At 43.1% G+C, this 15,247-nt stretch overlaps 1 protein-coding gene and 1 long non-coding RNA gene across 6 annotated transcripts in view; one reads left to right on the top strand and one right to left on the bottom strand.

Moving 5' to 3' along the window:
* The window catches only part of zeb2b (zinc finger E-box binding homeobox 2b), an 88,621-nt gene extending 78,015 nt beyond the window's left edge, over nt 1-10,606 (bottom strand). For 4 of the 5 annotated variants that reach the window (XM_051427374.1, XM_051427377.1, XM_051427376.1 and 1 more), the window contains exons 1-2: nt 10,309-10,606; nt 8,932-9,070 (exon numbers count right to left, since the gene is read on the bottom strand). In XM_051427374.1, the coding sequence (XP_051283334.1) occupies nt 8,932-9,004 (73 nt within the window). In that variant the 5' untranslated portion in view covers nt 9,005-9,070; nt 10,309-10,606. Of the gene's footprint in view, nt 1-8,931; nt 9,071-9,405; nt 9,501-10,308 lie in introns of those variants that run through there. The other variant, XM_051427375.1, reaches the window with a different exon arrangement.
* Nucleotides 9,647-13,436, top strand: LOC127378502 (uncharacterized). Its single transcript, XR_007888060.1, has 2 exons — nt 9,647-10,202; nt 10,600-13,436. It is a non-coding gene; the product is annotated as an uncharacterized LOC127378502 (long non-coding RNA).
* Nucleotides 13,437-15,247: the final 1,811 nt, after the last annotated feature.

Genomic DNA, 15,247 nt, shown 5'->3' with positions numbered 1-15,247 from the left:
CGGGGAAACCAGAGCACAAACGAAAGCAGACAAGTCCTCGTTAAAAAAAAAAAAGAAAGAGAGGGGTGCACTTAGGTGGCAGAGAAGCGGGACACCTTCTGAATAATGAACCAAAGTAAGAAAGTGAGCCCTGATCAAATAGCATGTTCTATTATGTTGAATTAAAGGTAGGACGGTGTGCTGCAAAATGTGTTGAGTCGTATGTGGAAAAGGCCTAGATTTCCAGATGTCACCATGCCTTAATCTGGTGATCTGTTATTGATTGTTCCACGCGGCCATGACCTTGCCAGAAGAGCTCTTCCACCCGACAATCAAACATACATCAAAGAGTGTGTGTGTTTCCCTAAATGTGTGTGTGTGTGTGTGTGTGTGTGTGTGTGTGTGTGTGTGTGTGTGTGTGTGTGTGTGTGTGTGTGTGTGCACATGTGGCAGCAAGCGGCGCTTGCAGATCAGCGGTGCCGACATCAGAGCAGAAAACTGGAGGCTGCTTTCAACACTTGTTTGCACAAAGGTGTCATCTCTGAAGCAGCTGCCGCAAAAAGAAAAAAAAATGGGGAAAAAATGATTTTAATGGGCAATTGAGGTGATTACTTTTTTTCTTCTTTTCCTCAGAAACGTCATGAAGCTGTGCCCTGTTTTACGGTTGACAGCAGTGATAAGTCACACACATACACACACACACAGAGCAGGTCTGCATTCACACACAAGCTCGAACCAGCTGTGATGTTTTTCTTATTTTGATTTAATCTATATCTGCTCCTTTGTTGCTCTATTAAGACACAATCCTGTTTATTAAAAGCACTTTCAAAACGGAATTGGCCTGACAAGTTGTATTTTCTCAACAGCAGAGAACAAAAAACATGCAGGGGACATTTTACATTAATTCTTCCAAAAAACATAAATGTCTACTAACCCAAACTAAACACAGTAAAACCATGAAAATATTCTTCCTAAACGTGTAAATCTGCACACTGCAAAAGGCAAATCTGCAAAGTATGCTTGGATTCAAACAACAGCATAAACTACATTTAATTTGGTGGAACAGTTGCCATCCAAACTCCTCTTGTGCATCCAGACGAGGATGCACATGCACACATATACCATTGTTAGGAAAAAGGTGTTTTTAAAGTTGTTTTTCGCCCCCCTGCCATTTGATTATGAAATCCGAATGTTAGTTTACACCTGCTCAGCAACCTGTCGTCTGTCGCGCCCAGACTCCCTCGCAAATGGGAAAAGTCGACGCGTGGAAAATGTCGAAAATCACAGGCGAGACGCGGTGCAACAACTGAATAAGTGCAAACAGCAGGACGAGATGGAACGGATGGGCCAAATAAAGACTTTGTATTTTCACTTGAGAAAGACTCAAATGAGGCATGATATTTCAAAATGCATTTTCCTCCTACGCAATGCATAAAACATGTCGGCTTAGGGTAAAGAGTGTACACACGTAAATGAAAAGTCCAAATGCATGCAATTATTTGCCGGACCACTGAAGTTTCAATTTGTGTGTTTGCTTTTTGTCAAAATCGCATGGAGCGAAAGGAGAAAACAGAGAAAACAAAAGGGAATGAGAGGAAGACTCAGAAAGAAAAAAAAGGAAACAAGCAAGAAGGCATGAAATAAAGTCAGGGAAGCAGGAGAAAGACATCTGACTGCAATGCAACTTTAGACTAGCGTGTCGCAGAACAGGCGTACATCACAGTGAAGGGGGGAGTTGATACGACCTGTCAAGCCCTGAGAGAGAGAAAGGAAAGGATGGAGGGAGGTGGGTCAGAGCTTGACAGGCAGAACGCTGCAGCCAGAAACACCTTTAAGTCTGTCACCTTTGCTCCATCACTCTCAATCTCTGCCTCTTTCACACCGTCCTGACTCGTCGATGTCCGAGCGGCCTGAACTTCTGACAATCGCCGTGTCACTGAGACGGCTCTCGGCTGGTTTTCAACGTGGTCACGTGATCCAGCAAACTATGCTCATCCCTGACTGTTACACAGCAGAGCCAAATTAGCATAATTTAACTCACAACTTTAATATCTCAAGTGGATACAGCAGAGCACACGCTATAGTTTCAAGTGGCTAAAAGGCGAGCAAAAACCAGATTTTTCTGAGGCAATTCCTTCTGGGGAAGAAGCAGAAGTTCAGCAACAGTTCAGCTGCCGTGCAGTAAAAACTGACTTTTGCACTGGTTTCATGTAAAACGGCCTTCTTTTTCATGATGCATACACAAAATGCAAAAGATTAAGGCCAAAAGCATGCAGGGAATGCCACGTTGCTGCCTGTGTCACCACATTGTTTTGGACGATACATAATTATTGCCGTTTAAACATAAAGGGAAGTCACAGGGGCAGAGTTGGCTCACTATTGGCTGATTCATGCCTCTGTGTTAGTCAGGCAACGGATCCCAGCCACCGCTCTCGCTTTCATCGTTCTTGGCAGTGGCAGTTGCTCTGTCTGTGTGTGCGTGTGTGTTTTTCTGTGTGTGTGAGCATCACCCCAAATACACTAACTTCTGCAGCTTTGCTTTTCCAAACCAATGTGTCCCATCATGAAAAACACAGGAATTTTGAGTTACCAAAACATCACTCAGAACCAAGCACAAGCAATGCAGCTTAAAGCTTTTTATATAAAGGGAGGGGAAGGATGGATAGCCACAGAGGGGATGTACAAACAGCAGAGTTGTCATACAAAGAGTTAACCCCCCAAGCGCCCCCAACACCACCACCTCCACCCGATTTCTCCAAAGCACGGGTTAATATCATGGCTGCCTGGTAAGGCATTATCCAGAACCTCTCGGAACAAAAGGCCCCTTTTGCAAACAGACTCCTACTTTCCCCCAGTGTCCAAAGGTGTTTGCCGAAGTAAATCTGCCTAAATCCTGCGCAGCTTGGCCAGGAGGAGGAGGGAGGGAAGGTGTACCGATAATCCTTCTTCTTAACCAAAAAGAAAAAAAAAAGTTCTGGGTGAGGAAAAGAAAGAGAAGGGGAAGAAAGAAAACTGGAATCCATATCACATGATGCCATTTAAAGGGCTGAGGTACCCCCCTTTGCCCCTCCCTTCCATCACCCCATCTTTGCTTAAGATTTGCATACATCTAGCCTGGGAATCGGATGACAAAGATATCTTGCAAATGATTTTGATAAAGCACCAGATAAACTGTATTGTGTATGTTCACATAAGAGGATGCAACATTATTTATTCCATAGGTTTTCAAAATGACAGCAGTCTATTAAAGAATTCGGAAAAGGCTAAATTCAACCACAAAAACACCTGCTCTTCCTAAAAAAAACCCTAAAAGAGCAACACTAAAGGCGCTGGTAAGTGTATTTATTTTTTAATTCAAAGCTAGAGAAAAGTTTTGGAAGCACCTTGCTGCCAGACAGACAAGGGAAGGAAAAAAAGCGCATCGTGAAGACACCTGCTCCTGACTCTTATCGCCTTCTTTAAGCACAATCCAATCGGTCGCAGCGAGGATTTTTTTCTTCTTCTTCTGAAGAGTGAGTTACCACGAATAGTGTGGGCATGCCATCTCGTAACACTATCTGTCTGTCAGGAGGGGCCTGGGTCTCTGCTAGAGTAGGGAGGCTATAAAAGGCTTGTAACCAGGGGACGACCAACAAACAACCACAAACACCCTAGTTATTTCTCCCCATCACCCACCCACCCTTTCTGCCTCTCTTCCTATTTTTTCCCTTCCTCTTCTTCTTCTTCTCTCTTGCTCTCCTTTTTTTTCCGCCCCCCTTTTCATCTCAGGCCCTTTTCTGATGCTGAATGCAAATGTGTAGCCCTGCTGCTGGCGGCGAAAGGGGCTGAATTGTGATTAAGAGGGAGAAGAAGAAGAAGAAGAGGAGCTCCTTTCTTTGTTCTCCCCCCGGGGGATGTTTACCAGGAGAGACACGGCGGATCAGATATGAAAGGCATTCAGGTCAGCATTGATGTGAGCGAAAGTGAAATCGTACCTAAGGCATTCCAAAGACCCGCGGTGTCAGGGGTCTGGGCTCGCGGTGCCTCTGCAAGTGTGTGTTCTCTGGCCGCCAGGCAAAAAATATCTTCACACAAGCAGGGCGGTCGACGAAGGAAGAATGAAAAAAAAGGAATAATAATAAAAAAAGGAGAAAATGTGTCAAAAATGTTTTTTGGCTATTTTTTGGGGAAGAGGAGGAGGGATGGATGAAAGTTTTCTGTCCAGTGTCCAGGATGGAGTTGAGATGATCATTAGTTTTCTTCTTTTTTTTTGTATATATGTGTGTGTGTGTGTGTGTGTGTGGGGGTGGGGGGTGTACAGCCACAAGCCATGCTATTTGCTTTTATCTGCCTTATCAAAGCGTGAAAAAAACTGCATGTGTGTTGCTGTTGTGTGTGTGGAGCTGCTGTTGCTGAGCTACATTCCTGATTTAATTCCTTGTGGAAAGCACATATTAGAGGATTTGTTGAATAACATATCAGCTTGAAAAGCCGAAGATATCACACTGCGACGACTGTATCTCTGTCTCACTGTGACACACACGCGCACAATAAAATAAAATAAAATCATGTGAATTACAATAACTGCAAATACTCCGGGCCCTCTGACAAACTGATCCTGTGGAAAAATATTTCCCTTCCCTGTCAAAAATGACACTAAAGGGAACATCCTCTTGCTCCTATATACCAACGCTATGCTTGAAATCACAATGATCTCGTCAGGGAAGTCCATTCATTTTTATGTGCTTGGCTATATACACTTGACTCACACACTTTGAGCAGATGGATATATTTAGCTTGTGACGACTGCAGGCGAGGGAGAGGGAGGGAAAAAAGAAAAAAAAAAATCAAGTGATGCAAACAGCTACCGTACGCTCCGGAAAATAATAAGGCCTCACGCAGCACGCCAAAGTGCAATGTGTAGTTGTGACAGGACAAATATGCCTCCTTATTAGCCTGCATTGAGGGAAACCTGCTAGCCGTTTTACATGGGGTAATTGGAATGTGTCTATTTTGATTCAACCACAAGGCCTGCGTTATAAAAATACTCCAGTGAGATTCATCCCCGGTTATCTGTACACCACGACACTCTGAGCACAACAGGCCCCCCTTGCTGCAGACCGACTCCTGCCGGCCCCTGTAATATCTCACAGTAATTATTTCACTTGCTTAAACAAAATAATCCCTTATTTCTCTCAACATGAATGCGCTGCAAAACACTTTTCTCTGCGTCTTCCTACAGGAAAAAGCCATCAGTAGTGTAAGGTGTCTGCTTTGGCTGCTCCACACAATTGCCAACCCGTATGGGAATGGCAGCAGTGAATGGCGCGGTGGACAACCCCCCGCCACTATTGACGGTATAAACATGTAAATGAAACACATTACCACTGACAATCAATTGTCCGCAAGCGCCCTGCGAAACCTGCCCTCCTCCTCCCCTCTCTTTTTTCTTCTTACCCCCCTCTTTGCTCAGTGACGATGGCAAAAAGCTGCCTCTACCTTGAGGAGGGAAAATCTGGGAGAAAGAGGAGGGAGGGAGGGATGGAGGGATGGAGGGAGGTTGGATGGGACATGGCAAAGAGGAGGGGGGGTAAGAGAAGAAGGTGAAAAAGAAGAAGAAAGGGAGCACCTTGTCTTACCCCCCCCCCAGCCTGCCTATTTTCTACCGCGGGAGCTGCGAACACAACTTTAAAAAGACAGAGGAATAATGGAGATGGACAAATTGTTTAGACTGGCAGAAATCTGGCATTGTCTGTGTCTGAAAGCAAGGCTATCCCCCCTCCCACACACACACACACACACACACACACACACCCTTTCCCCTATTTTTCATCCACCTTAAGCGTGAATCTGTGATAGCCTTAATAACACATCCAGACTATTATATCAAACTCCAGCAGCCAGAGAGAGAGAGGGGGAGATTGGCCTCGTCTTTCTGCTTTCTCTTTTGCTGCTGCTGCTTCAGATTATGTAATCAGTGCATTTCCGAGGGTATGTCCCGACACCGAAATGTCATCTGGGGTACGCAGGAAAATCAAAAACGCTGGGTGACGCTGAATTAAACGCTTACAGGAAACACTCTAAGAAAAATTATGAAACATCTGTTTTTCCCTCAAACAAATACAGCCACAGTTTGATGCAAAGACTCTGAGCAACATCCAAATTAAAAACATGATTACAAAGCCCTAAAGATTTTTTTTTCTAAAAAAAAAAAAAAAAGGCATGTTTTTGATGTTTGTGCTGGTTGAGTAATAAGAAAATAAGGACAGGTGTGCAAGCTCTTTTCTGTTGGGCGCTCACAGCTGGATGTGACAAGCAACACCTGGCGAGGGCCAAACTCTCAAACACTTCACGCTGCCGAGATCAAGTTTCACACCAGGAGAGGAGAAGGGCTTTTATAGCGGTTTAACAGTGGGGAGCAGGATGATAGAAAAAAAATGTAATTTCTCAGGTTTCGTTGCTTTACAATATTGCTGCCATTTCAGAGTGCATCAGCTGTAAGACAGAGGCTTCACAGCGGCGTGCAGGAGGTTTGGATGAGGAGGGGATAAGTCATGAACTGTGGTTAAATACCACATGACAGGCTGGGCAGTGAGTGAGTAAAGCTACTGTAGCACCTCCAACCCTGAAGGCCAACAGTCATCTGGATGAGAATGTCATTGGTTAGACAACTTAGTGAGCAAATGCCTCATTAATACTAATTGGCAAGAATGCAGAAATGCCCCTTCCATTTTGAAAAAAAAATGTATCCTAACAATTCCAGCTATTCTATCTGTGAGGATGCACTGAATGAAAAATTCTATCAGATCAAAATATTAGAACACCGAGCCTCGACTGCTTAAATAAAACATAAAAACTGAACCAGATGTAAAACATTTAGCAATTTTTTAAACAAAAATAATTACAGGTGGCTCACAAATTATAATTTACATCAAAACATGCTTGCTGAAACACCACCACCTCCAAAAGCCATTCAGCGAAATTAGCTGTAATTGTTCATATTTCACATTTGTGTATGTTCATCTGATTTGTTAGTTAAGGGACGAGAGAGGGAGTCTGGGTGCATCCGCCCTCCATCTGGTAAAAGAATTAGAAAAACACCCTCTGTGTGCGACTGTGCACGCTGCATTTTTTGGTGCATTCGAGGCGTTTTGTTAGTTCCTGCTTAGAGGAGCCTGTCCTGCCGGCCGTCACACGCTTCGCCCTGCCCTGCCCTGCCATCCCTCCACAGAGCCAGGCAGGAAGAGGACAGAGAGACAGGCAGAGAGACAGAGAAAGGAGAGTGGCCAAGCCTCAATAAGCCTCTGCATTCCCAGGGGGGAGGATAGGGGGTGAGGAGGGGAGGGGAAGAGGAGAGGGGGGGGTAGGGGGGGGGGTATCATCAGACAGAGCTAGTTGTTATGGAAGAAAAAAGGAAAAAGACGACTCACATTTCACATTTTAAAACTAAAATGAAATCTATTTTTTAATGTACACTCTCCTGGATGAGAGAGTGACTACGTTTTTATAAGAGATAAAAATATTCTTTACACACACTGCCAAAGCTTGCCGTCTCTTGTCAGGTTTAAGGGTGTGAAAATTATATTTGCTTTGCTAATATTTTTTTTATAAAATGCTGCATTTGGTACAAAAGCCAAGACTGCTTTTCTCCCTCTTGCTCCCCCCTTTACTAAACAGGTGGCCACAGCTAAACAGGCTGTCATATCTCTAAATGTGTGTTATTATTCTATTTTTCTTTTAAGTATAAATACTGCAAATGTACACACACACACACACACACACACACACACACACACACACACATATATATATATATATATATATATATAGGAAATCTCCAGCTCCACTGTTATGCTCTTGTGCTATTTAATGTGGAACAAAATGCTTGTCTGCTATTGATTGTGTGAAATCAATAAATGAAATCTGATCTAGATAAATAACCTGTGGGGGCAGAGATTTAAAAACTGTTGTGGAGAAAGCAAATAAAAGCCTCATCTGAGCAGCTGAATCACAGCCTCTATATTCTACACACACACACACACACACACACACACACACACACACACTGCTTCACCTCGCCAGTGTGTTTGGAGCCTATATGGAATAATCAGGAATAACGGGGCCAGGAAATGTCACTGCAGATTTGCCTCTTGTGGGAAACTGTGCAGTCAAATGGAGAAAGAAAACCAACAAATCTCCACCTCCAGCGCTCCAGTCCAGACCCAATTAATGTCCAGCATTTATCGGACATGTCATCCTATTTATACATGGTGCTCCCACAGCAATAAACTTAGTGATAAAGGTAAACAAAACGCATAGGTTAAAAAAAACATACAGCAACAACCAAATGCCATCTCTTTAGAATTATATCACCACTCTGCTTGTCCCGGAAAACGGACACAATGTGGGGGTAAATCACTTGAAATTGTGTCTTGTGAAGGTGATGTAAAGGACTATATAAAGACAAAAACATCACGGCCGGCGCATGCCAGCGCGTGGTTTAAAGCAAATCCCAACTCAAGTCACAAGATTGGACTTTTACACCGAGCAGCATGAGTCTGCCCCAGCCAGCGATGGTCTGAGTGACCGTTACACAGTCGCCCCATGGCGGATATTGTCCCGGCGAGAAACGAGCCCGGCACCGCTTCGCTCCAACTTTCCTACATCCACAAGTTTCCAACTAACCTCCTTGCAGCCGTCCCAAAATAAAGCCCCGAAAACACACATTATGAAACCGGTATTTTTTTGAGATTTCAAAGGTTCAAGTGGGGCTGCAACACTGATGCGTTTACGCACAGTTTCTCTCCCGGGTAGCGGTCCCTTTATCCCTGCGTAAATGGGAAAGGCAGAAATGCGCACCAGCCGCGGAGCCTCACACACCCCCGACCCGCAGTGGAAACCTTCAAACCAGGCTTCCATCCAAAGATATCCCCTCCCCGACTGCTAGGCTTGTCTCCCCCGTGCTTTTCTTACCGTTTTTCCGTCTCGGGTTGGCTTGTTTTCGCCTCTTACACCTCGGGCCATCCGCCATGATCTCTTGCTTCATTGATAAGTGTGTGTGGGATCAGATGGCAGCTCGCATGGACTCGATTCCTTGATTTCAGCTTGATATCTGACGGGAAACACACACACACACAACACACACAGAAGCACCAACAATGTGGGTATTAGCGTAGAGATCCACTTGCGCCGGACGCGCGACAAGAAACTGCAAATGGAACTTGGATGGAGGGACAGATAAAAAAAGAGCCGTTGGTGAAAGTATGAGAAGGAGCGGAGAGGGGATCCGTGTCCATCTAATTTGGATTTTCAACTGATCGGCTCTCAGCTTTGTGGCATTAACAGCAAAGCAAACAGCAGCAGGAGGAAGAGAATTGTCATTTCTCTCATTAGAAAAACCATAATTCATTTCTCCAGTGAGGATCGCAGAGAAAACATGATACTTACTGTTAATTCATTCAGAAAAGTTTCACAATCCGGTTGGTATTTTTCTTCACTTTTTAAGATAAATAAATCACCTACTTATTTTAATTTAAACTGGCAGCGTTTGTTCACATTTTGCGCGTATAGTCCTGCTTTGGCACAGAAGGCGAAACAGGTTAATAAATCAAATTTCTGTCAAATTTTAGGGTCAAACCAAGAGCTCACACGTTATGGACGGCGAAAGCGAGAATGAGCCTCAGCTTGTACTGAGTCCTCACTGTGTGGTCTGATTAAAAGTCATAGAACTTCAATAAACACTTGGGTTCGCCAGAGAAAATTGCACTTCTACGTTTAATAAACTGAATCCAAACCCTCCTGTCAACAGCTAATAAATACCAGATGGGGAATAATTGTCAAAATGTGCCAAATGACTCCGGAATGGAAGAAAAAAAATCTTTAAGCAACAAATCACGCATAAACAAAAGCGATAAGATTCAGATCGCCAGTGTGGGATGTTCGGTTCGCCAGCTAATTTATCAGCGCAAATACCGTTATTAGGATAAGTGAATATTGACATAGGTTGTGTTTGTTGTGGGCACACAGACAGACACTAATATAAGACAAGCTGAAGAGACTTAGAAAGAAAACGGGATGCATATCGTCTTTTTTTCCTCCCAAGGATAGCAGTGCTGTGCAGCGTCAAACGCCCCGCAAAAAGCCCATTTTCCCGGCTATCAGGAACCTACAGGACGCCTCTGACACCGCGGAGGTGAAAAAAGGAAAAACAGTGAAAACAAACGCACCTATTTCCACCTGTGCAGGTAAGGCGAAGTTGAGCTCCAACTCTGACGCGGGCGAGTGGAAGTTTAATGTCCAACCTTTCTCCGAAAAAATGCGAGAAATAAAAAGTGAGGAGGAGGCACATACCTGTTTTTAGGGGGTGTAAAGAGGTGTCCTGTGGATAGGAGTTGCGAGGAAGGATGATACCGGAGCGCGTCGGTGAGCGGATCCTTTTCCACCGGTGATAATAAAGCCTTAGAAATAAAGCCTTAGAAATAGTTGGGAGGAGGGAGGGACCGCTATTCCTGCTAGGGCAGGTTTACAACTGATGTCTTACACCCACTCCAGGAAACAAACCTGGGTAGGGACTGACGTGTTACGCCTCTTCTAATGACATTTTTTTTCTTTCCACCTCCTTTTCTTTGCCGTGTAACACAGAGGAGAAGCCCCCTGAAACGCACGCCACCTATCTTCACGGGAGGGGATAATTGAGGAGAGCCAAACGTGAGCATCTTCTGGGTTGAACGTGAAGTTTTTTTTTCTCTTCCTCCCTCTCTCTGTCTCTCTCTCTCTCCCCCCCTCCTCTTCCTCCTCTTTTCTTTCCCTCAGTCTCCTCTCTCTTTCTCCATCTCTTCTCTTTTTGAGTGAAACCAACTATGTCGGGCTTCGACGCGGAGCAAAGAACAGGCGACAGTGTGTGTGTGTTTTTTCTCTCCATTTCTGTCTCTCTCCAGTGTGTGTGTGTGTGTGAGTGTGTTAGTGTGTAGAAAGGGGGGAGAAACTTGGAGCGCGTCCACGCCGGCCGCAATCATGTAAGGATTTTTGCTTTATTTCTATTTCCACTCCGTTTAATTTGCAGAAATGGCAGGCTTGATACGGCGGGATGCAGGAGAGGGGCTGGGGAGGCAATTCCACATATTCTTCATTATTGTAATTGGCTGCGACTGCAAAAGGTTTGGGGATGTTCGGCTTTTATCTACGCTGCAAAAAATGTCCGCCTGGTCGCTGTCATTTACTGTAAAACATTGTTTTTTTCGCAAAAAAATCTGCATGTGTGGGGATGGTTCCTCTTGTTTCCTCTAGAAATCAACGTTTTCTTGTGTTGAGCTTAATTTTCTTACCGTCGGAAGATTTATTTAATTTGTTGTAATTTCACTTGTTTTTAGGGAATTTATTGGAGAACATTTGAAGTGTTTTTAACACGAGTTCCTCGGCGCATTTAGCAGAATTCGTGTTTGGATTTTTTGTGAAATATTTGATTTTAAATAAAAAAAAAAAAAAAAACAAGTTCACATGGACTTTTTTGCAGCGTAATAGTAAATAATTGTTTTATTACCTGTGATGTACCTGCAGCATCAACGCGTGCTGCAGGTACATCAATGCCTCTGTGTGTGTAATAGAAGTGCATAAAGTCCACATACAATTACACTCCGGAGGGAACAAATACATTTGCATTTTTGCTTCTGCTTATTTGCACAAGTCAATTTTCCAATTGCACCCCCTAACGAAAACCAACCAAAATGAATCCTAAATAAATGTGGGGCATTATACAGATATGACTGCACAAACTACAAGCCAGCAGTGACAGATATGACTGCAGGAATATTGTGATGATACTAAAGGAGGTTAAAAAAAAATACCATAAAGTACAATAAAGTGACTGTAAAGTCACTACAGAGAGCCGCAGACACACTGCGAGTCCCTGCAGGAATATTAGAGGAATATCACAGGGATATTCCAGGATTATTAGAGTCATTTTTCGTTCTGGACGCCACTTAACAGGATGAATCTCGCATTTATTAAAGAAGTCAACCATCTTCAGCCATGTCTGAGACAGAGAGAGAGAGAGAGAGAGAGAGAGAGAGAGAGAGAGAGAGAGAGAGAGAGAAAGCTCCACCTTTGCAGCGCCGTGATTGGTTATGTAAATAAAGTATTATTTTGTGTCCTGTCCTCCTGCAGTTCGCCACTGTATGGCTAATTAAATCATCAATCAAGGGGCTGAACTGGTTTATGCCCCCCCTCACACACCCCCTCCAATCCTTATTCCAAAAAAACAAAAAAAACAATCAGATGCAGCAAAAAGAAATCACAGACCAACAGAGTCTTAGCTTTTGATAGGGATTTTCTATATAAACTGTTTTTTTAGACTTCGGTTTTTGAGGTTTTATAATAATAATAATAATAATCATAAAATGTTTAATTATTAATATTCAGATAACAATAATTGTATTATTGTTACTATTATAATTATTATTATTATCTAAATATCTTCAACTTTGTTTCCCTCCAACTTGTGGACCGGAGGACTCAGCCAAGGACTCAGTTCCAAATTGAGTTTTTTTTGGTAAGTTTACCTTATTCTCTTTAGTATTTGAATCTTTTTCCATCCCGAAATTTAGTCATTTTTTTCTTTTCTTCTTATCGATCAACAATGAGGAGGAGGAGGAGGAGGGCAGAAGCGGGGTGAGGCTGCTCTGCCTCCCGTTTTTCTCGGGTCGAAAGTGGATCCAGTCCTGGGTGAATTATTGTCATGCGTAATTTACTGCCACGGTGCTTGCATGTAAACGAAGCAGTCCAGCAAACCCTCTCTCTCCCTGTCTCTCACTTACACACACACACACACACACACAGACACAGACACACTCTCTCTCTCTCTCTCTCTCTCCCTCTCTCTCTCTCTCCCCACACACACACACACACACACACACACACACACACACACACACACACACACACACACACACACACACACACACTCTTGAACCGTAGCTCTGCGTCCCATTCATCCATGCGAGCCTGGAGTGGCACCTCTCGCCTTTTTTTTTTTTTTTTTTTACGCACACAGGCTCTCCTACGTGGGGCCGCATGTTCACCGTGAAAACGGATTACAGTCGGTGTGTGACCTATAGGGGGACCTTGTGTTTAATGAATATATCGATTTAAATGAGGGGAGGGGGTACCAAAAACAACATGTGCGCATGGATTCATATTCATATTTCTTTTACATTTTTTGGATTGTTAATTAAAAGAACAAGATGTTGACGCACAGTTGTTAGTGTGATTAAATTAATTATGAGGAAAAGATTGTTTGTAATGTTTTGGGGAAAATTGTTATTTATGAGGTGAACTGTCAACTAAAGCAGGCTGACAGGTTTGTAATTAGTTACAAATAATTCCTAATGAATTGTGGTTATTTTTAACTGTATGGCTCAATGTCTCCTCTGTGTTTGTATTTTTTCTCTAAATAAAAAAATGGAAGCTTTTGCAGCACATTATCCTCCGTGGCTTATTTTCTCCAGTTGAAATGTTTGCCCCAGAAAAATCAATAAGTGGAAATTCACTTGGGTTTAATGGTTTTTAATGTCCAACACCTAAATTGGAGCTCTGTAGTTCTGCAGCTGTCTGCCTCAGGCATGACTGCTGATTACCAAGATTATAATCCTAATTTTCTCTCCCTCTCTGCCTCATGTGTTGTGTGTGTGTGTGTGTGTGTGTGTGTGTGTGTGTGTGTGTGGAAGAAAGGCCCACTTTTAGTTTTTTGACAGCATAAACACAAACACGGCGGTGCGGCGGGGTTGTAGGAATGTTTCGTAGCATTTAGAGAATGTCAGTCTAATTACGACTTCTGTTTGTACGTACTGTAGTCAAGTTACAGAGCAGGCAAATACACTCACCACTAAATTGTGTGTAGTGTGTCAGCTGCTGTTACTGAATGTCTTTCAATGTCCTTCAAAGTTTATGCGACAGCAAAGATCACCAGTTTAGCTCGCTGGATCTTAGAATATGAAAATCTGCTCATCATATTGTTGTTCATGCACAAGCTTTAAATTCAACATCTACGTCAGAAGCAAAGAAGCAAAAGTAAGGAGGTCAGAGGTCACTGTAGCATAACAGTATCCTTTGGAGAAGGCTTCACTTAAAGGATTTTTGCAAATTTATTTGGGGTGAATTTGTCAAATTTGATCTACAGGTAAGATAATGCCAACAATGTTTCTCTTTTTCTCCATCGTTTCCTGTAAATGTGTGAAATCAACTAAAACAGACCTCAGATCACTGTACCGTGTTAAAAGGCTCAAGTGAAACCTGGAATAGCAGCAGGTTTCATTCCAGAGTGAAATAAGATCCCCACTTAAATCAGGTCAACAGTCAAACATCTGACCGTCTCATAGCTGATATTTAATAAAAAGAACATTGGCCCTGTGATACTGCCATATGAAATACATCCTATGATTATATAGAATAAATGTTTTTATCATTGTGTTGTGTTTTTGGAGCCCTTACAGTCAAATAAAACGAGAGTGAGAGAGGAGGAGAGAGAGAGAGAGAGAGAGAGAGATGCCACAGCAGAACAAGCCTCAGGACTGAAACACAGTTGCATGTACAGTATATGCTGTGCATTCAACAACTCAGCCGCCAGGCGTCCCTGATTATTGGCCTAATTTAGATCTGAGAGAGTCACATGACATTGTGGTGCATCCAGTGATGAATCTATGCCCAGTCTCTCGATAAAAAGCACCCAGCAGCTCAAACAAAACCTGTGACAATGTGGAGAATATTCATCTTCATAATTTGTGCTGAATGACTTTGTGACATTAAATTCAAGACTTTTAAGGCCTCGCTTGCTTAAAACAACTCCTGGTAAAAAGGTTTATTTCCTCCACACATGAAGCACAGGTGTAGGGGTATTTATTCTAACATACCTGTGTCTCCCAGATCTGGTCACCAGGATGCCAGCGGCCCTTTTCCTGCTACAGGTCGTCATCAGAGGGCTGTAGAATACACTTCCTCGAGGATTTTCAAGGATTATGTGGATGAGGTTTTGCTGTTTCGAGGGTGGTGAAGTGTCCTGTTTTTAGGAAAAATAAACATTTTGATTTTAGAGATTCAGATAGATTTTTTTAAACAAGACTACTTCATTTTAAGTGTAACTGCAGATTAGGTTTAAGCTCCTGTAAACATTACACATAACCAGCAGTGAGGAGGTCAAAGGTCAAAGTAACACAGAGCTAGACGGATGTGGCTGCAAGTTATATGATACTAACACTGATGTCTTTGCCTTGAGGCTGCCAAAAGCTTATATATTGTG

The sequence above is a fragment of the Dicentrarchus labrax genome, unplaced genomic scaffold (genome assembly GCF_905237075.1).
Source record: "Dicentrarchus labrax unplaced genomic scaffold, dlabrax2021, whole genome shotgun sequence".
NCBI classification, from domain to species: domain Eukaryota; kingdom Metazoa; phylum Chordata; class Actinopteri; family Moronidae; genus Dicentrarchus; species Dicentrarchus labrax.
Note: the sequence above shows the minus strand (reverse complement) of the source record. Positions and strands in the feature narration are given on the sequence as shown.